Here is a 6,000-nt window from a genome sequence, read left to right as displayed (position 1 = left end):
CACGATAAATATGAAACCAAGCCAGTAAAACACCCCGACTCTCCGAGGAAGCCTTTTAGAACACCTTGTGGCGCGGCAGTGGAGTGCGCGGCGGCCAGTGTTTGGTTCCAACACCCGTGGTGGCAGGGCTGGAGTAAGGCGAATCCAATCCTCTGTAAGTCGATCCCTCACTGTACTGGGACAGGTTGGGCTCAATTATGACTGACGTGATTTTCGTAACACGTCAGGCTAAGAGAAGCAGGGGGGTAGGGGGTGTTTGAATTAGGAAAGGAAAGAAATAGGGGTGACAAGACGGGACGGGACATGGCGGGGAGGAAAAGGTGGAGTTGGCGCAGGCTGGCACTCGAATATTACATTATCTGCGTTTGATTGAGCGGGAAGGGATACTAGAGGCACTGCATGTCGCTCCAGATACTATGGCATAGGTGACACTGCCGGAAGGAAGGCAGGAAGGTCTCATAGCGTCCCAATTTGAGTGAGGGGTTAGAAGGGAGATAAGCAGGATGGGAAGACAGAATGGCAGGTAGACTAGTTGTGGGAAGGAAGGTGTCCTTATTTGACTTTGAAGCATTGAGACAGGAAAGGACGGCAGAAAATATCCACGGGAGGAAGGTCCTCCAAGGTTCCCTTATCAGAATGTAAAAAAAGGCGACGATAGGCAGAGGCAGGATAGAACAGCAGGATCCGTTCCCGAAGGGGGGTTAAAACCGAGCAGTGTCATTGACAGTCCGAAGGGACTAACAAGCAGGACACTGAGAGGCAGTATCCGCACGTGGCAAGGAAAGCTCCTCAAGATGTTGTAATTTAGGTCAACGGTAGATATATGCTGTTAAGATAGGAAGGCTGGCAGGTCCCGTGGCTAGGGAGGCGCGGACTCTACTCGGTCTCCTGCTACCAAATACACACCACTGCTGACTCGCTGAGTTTGAATTACAGGGACTTGCCTACAATGTCCCAGTCACAAACTCATACCATATGGAATCAACCTAGCTTGTCGTTGATCTTGAGTAAACTGTTCAAATATGAAAGTAATTATTAGCAGTAAACTCCATCAGGCATTTCGAACGATCAAATTTGGCACCAGTCTTCCCGCATTCGTTTTGTGCCTACTTCATTTATTCATTGGTGTTTTACAAACCACGCACTACAGGAATATTGATGCACAGGTGTTCTCGTGGCTCGCATCTGCTTCTGCTAGGCCTCCTATGGGTGCACACTTCCGGCGCCGTTGTGGGGAGGCGGGAGTCAGGGCAGAATTGGCGCTCAAATCAACTTCCCAGGTTCCCTCGACGGCTCTCGTGACTTGAGTCTCCCCGCCCGGGCCGCCCCGCGCTGGCCGTTATGGCGCTATACCTTTCCACGACGGACATTCAACTCATTCACTGCTGAAGGCTAATGTTCTTATAAGCACCTGTGGCATTTTTTTTCTAAGACTTCGGTTTCAGTTATACAGTTGTAGATAGTTGTGATGGCTATAGAAATATTACCCCTTTTCACCCTATAGGCATTTTCTTATTAAATGATTTTTTTTTTACCTTTTATTTTTGTCTTGTAGCCACAATTGTGCAGTTCAAAAAAGGTAAAAAGACTCTCTCTCTCTCTCTCTCTCTCTCTCTCTCTCTCTCTCTCTCTCTCTCTCTCTCTCTCTCTCTCTCTCTATATATATATATATATATATATATATATATATATATATATATATATATATATATATATATATGTGTGTGTGTGTGTGTGTGTGTGTGTGTGTGTGAACACATTTGTTCATTTCTTGTATCCACCATTCATTGTCACCAATACTGACACTCTTTAAATTATGATCACATTAGTTGTTTCTTTTCTCTCCTTTTTTTTTTTTTTTATTGAGTAATTTACATGCAACACTCACCTTCCATTTTGTAATTATTGCAGAAATTATCAATTGCGTACATATTGTGTGAGTAGAAGAGTATAAATATCTAGGTCTCATAATTGATAATCAACTAAAAGGTAGTGCAAATACCAATATGGTATTTAAGAAATGTAAGCAGAGACTTTATTTTTTACGTATTTTAAACAATTTGCATGTAGATAGATATATAATTAGCCTTTTTTATAAGTCTACAATAGAATCACTATTAGATTTCTCTTTAACTACCTGGTATGGTAAGCTTACAGGTCAAGATAAATGTAAGCTTAAAAAGATTGTGCGAAAATCACGAAAATTAGGGGCGGAAACAAAATCATTAGATAAGCTGTTCCTTGAAGGAACTATGAAGCAAGTTGGAAAAATCATGAACGATATGTCTCATCCCCTCCACTCTTGCTATGTATTCCTAAGGTCAGGTAGAAGACTTACTTTGCCTTCTCAACGCACGAACAGATATAAGAACTCATTTGTGCCAAAAAGCATTGTACTCTTCAACCACCAACAGTTAGAACAGCAATTGTGAAATCGTTGACTCCATGTGTGACTGTGATATCTCTAATACATGTCTGTGACCTTAGTATACTATATTGTATATATTTTTAACATAAATTTTATATACTTTTAGTTAATTTTTAATGTACAGAGCTCTAGCCAAAGCAAATTTCAATTTGTAAGCTTTATTATGCTGCAACTTGACAATAAAGTGATCTATCTATCTATCTATCTATCTTATTCTGTATGTACGTATTTTACTTGAATTAGTGATGTTGACTTTTCATCACGAATCTTTTTTTTTTTTTTTCGTCTTCCTCAAATCACAACATAGTTTCCACAGACACTAGACTAACCCACCACTGCCCACAGGCATGGTGGCAGGATGGACCGCACTCAGTACTGCATCTTGTGGAACAACTACCATGGCTCACTGGTCAACACCCTCAGCTTGCTGCGGCGAGAAGGGGACCTGCTGGATGTGACGCTGGTATGCGGCGATGGCAGTGAGGTGCTTGCCCATCAGTTGGTGCTGGCAGCCTGCTCCTCATACTTCAGAAACTTCCTCAAGGTGTGTGTTGGGAGATATGGAGGAGCAGGGTATTTTATGCAAGGGAGGAAAACTGGTCAAGGGCAACAAAAACAGTCAAACAAAATGGACCACTGAGATACCAGTTTGATTGATTGATTGGCTTAGAAGAGGTAAGGTTGATAAATTGTGTAATAGAATGATTGGTTTGGAAGAGATAGAGTTGCTTGATTGACTGACAGAATGATTGGCTTAGAAGAAATAGGGTTGATGATTTGACTGATAGAATGAATGGCTTCGAAGAGGCAGGGTTGATTAATTGACTTGCTTAGAAGAGATAGGGTTGATTAATTAACTACTAGAATTATTGGCTTAGAAAAGTTATGATTGCATGATTGACTGCTAGAATAATTGGCTTAAAGTAAAGGGTAGAGTTACTTTCCTGACTGATATAATGATTGAAGAGGTAGTGTTGATGATTTGACTGCTAGAATGATGAGCTTAGAAGAGGTTGGGTTGCATGATTGACAGATAGAAGGATTAGCTTAGAATTAAGGTTGATTAACCCTTCCCAGCAGAGGATCTACATAAAGCCATTTGTTCTGATTTTACCACGCTAAGTTATAGCATTGTTTATATATAGACTATTCCTTACAAGTAACAAAATTCATAAAATAGATAATTATTTAGCATTTCAAATACCCAGACACTTGCCATCGTCACTTCTCGAGGCCAGTCACTGCTTGTGCTAATATTTTTGTATCATTTTTTTGTTTGTTTGTTTGTTTGTTTTATTATCAGTCTAGGATGTCAAAGAGAAAGAACTGTACCACTTGCCAGCAGTGTTGCCTATAAATGAACAGTTACAAAATGAGTACTACATGAAAAATATGAAGAAAAGGGTAAGTAAATTACATCAGGTCACAAGTCCTGGATGTAAGTACTGTACCTCCAAACATTCATATAAATATATTGACATACATTATCACCAATCAAACATAAATAACATTTGTATATACTAGATTCATTTGTTTGTTCAGTTTTGCAACAGAGTCTATATATAGGGATGTCAATGTAGAATGCCCATTTGCAGGAAAAAAAAAAAATATATATATATATATATATATATATATATATATATATATATATATATATATATATATATATATATATATATATATATAGATGTATGGATGAAAGTTGATAGAGTCTATAATATATAGATGACTTATTATTTGGTAGTACACACTGCCCTGTCACCAGAAAGGGGTTAATTGCCTGATAAAATTAATTGTTTTGAAGGTAAGGAAAAAAAAGAGGATTGTAGGAGGGAGGAATTGTTTTGCTGGATCTTCTGATATGCTTTTAGTGGTGGGTAGACACAGCACCAAGAAATTATCAATCTGTTTAATCTGACTGGGAAAAGGGCAGGGTTGAGTGATTGATAGATGGAATGGTTATTTTAAGGCATTGCTAAATAAAGATGATGGGAAGGAGAAGCAGTCAACTTATAGAGTGTTGTGATGTGCTGCTGGTGATGGTTAGATGCACCATGAAATTATCTGTCTGTGTATCAGCCTGATTGACACTTTGAATTTGGAAGACATCACTCATGTTTCACACTTGCCAACAGAACACTAATTTCCACAGTTGTTCTTTGCAGAATGTCACATCAAGTCATCCTATCATACTATTGCTCCATTTGCCTACATTCCTATTTAGAACTAAGCACAGTGGAATGAAATCAATGGCATAGTACAAGGAAAGAAAATAGACAAGTGTATTTTATTTTCATTCATTACCTTTGCCTTTCAGAACAACCCCTCCAAGCACCCCATTGTGCTGCTGCCAATGGAAATCCGCTATGCTGAGCTGAAGGCAATGGTGGATTTCATGTATACTGGCCAGGTATGTGCATGTGTGTTGGCCTGCAGGAATGTATTGGCATGTTGGGAGTGTGCAGGATAGAGTAAAAGTTGTGTCATTCTGTCTTCATATCTACTTTTGCACAACTTAGATTAACCCCTTCAGCACTGTGACACATTTTTACAATGAATTTTGGATATGATTAGATGATTTTATTTACATTAGGAAGGGTTTATGGGGGTTGGAAAATTAATAGCCAAAGTCTTCACTATTTTCATCCCCACGTAAGTTTCTGAAGCGTATAGAATGAACAAGTAGTAAGTAGAATGAATATGAAAATGTGTCCTGGTACTGTAGAGGTTAGAAAAGTTTACATGTGTTTGCGTGCATTAGTTAATGTTTTAGGCTTCTGAATTCAGACACATAGGATATCATAATGTATTTTATATATACTTTGATGAAAATACATGTCAATATTAATGTCAGCTTATGATATCTTCTTTAATCCATTTTAGTTAGGAGAGCACAGATGGTTCTTGCTCACACTTAATCACTCTTCCCCCTTCTCTCTCTCTCTCTCTCTCTCTCTCTCTCTCTCTCTCTCTCTCTCTCTCTCTCTCTCTCTCTCTCTCTCTCTCTCTCTCTCTCTCTCATCTCTCTCTCTCTCTCTCTCTCTCTCTCGCTCTCATGGCTTGTATCAGCCTCTCTCAATGAGTGATGACAAGTGTTTCCCTGGACCCTGCAGGTGTGTGTGAACCAGGAGCGGCTGCAGGCATTCATCAGGGGCGCCCGCTACCTGCGCATCAAGGGGTTGGAGGACAACGGGGAGGACAGTGACCTGGAGGTGGGTGGATGGCAGAAGGGGTGCAGTGATCACAATGAAGGAACAAATAGTAGCAGATATATTGGCACTTTTTTTAGATTGTCTTGTGATTATCTGCACTAAACTGAAAGGTGAAGGATGGTAAAAGTGAAGAAGAATGATTCTTGCTGTATTATTATATATGGCAGATTTACTTTATTTCTATTTAAACCCTATTTATTTGTAAAGGTGTAAATTCTGGTATCTTGCAACTAAAGAAGAGTCTTGGTAGGATTATCATCCTACCAAAACTCTTCTTTAGTTTGTTTGCACAAGTTTTAAAACAAGACAAGAATGTGTTGTTAAGTCAGTGGATTAGAACATTTTTGAGTGTCAGTTTTT

General features: G+C 39.4%; 1 protein-coding gene across 1 annotated transcript in view; it reads left to right on the top strand.

Annotated features, from left to right (window-relative positions):
* Nucleotides 1–34: 34 nt before the first annotated feature.
* LOC123511595 overlaps nt 35–6,000 on the top strand; it is a 27,793-nt gene continuing 21,827 nt past the window's right edge. Inside the window, exons 1-4 of the mRNA XM_045267621.1 lie at nt 35–154; nt 2,774–2,972; nt 4,746–4,838; nt 5,542–5,640. Of these exons, the coding sequence (XP_045123556.1) occupies nt 2,787–2,972; nt 4,746–4,838; nt 5,542–5,640 (378 nt within the window). The 5' untranslated portion in view covers nt 35–154; nt 2,774–2,786. The remainder of the gene's footprint in view (nt 155–2,773; nt 2,973–4,745; nt 4,839–5,541; nt 5,641–6,000) is intronic.

The sequence above is a fragment of the Portunus trituberculatus genome, chromosome 31 (genome assembly GCF_017591435.1).
Source record: "Portunus trituberculatus isolate SZX2019 chromosome 31, ASM1759143v1, whole genome shotgun sequence".
Taxonomy (NCBI): domain Eukaryota; kingdom Metazoa; phylum Arthropoda; class Malacostraca; order Decapoda; family Portunidae; genus Portunus; species Portunus trituberculatus.
Note: the sequence above shows the minus strand (reverse complement) of the source record. Positions and strands in the feature narration are given on the sequence as shown.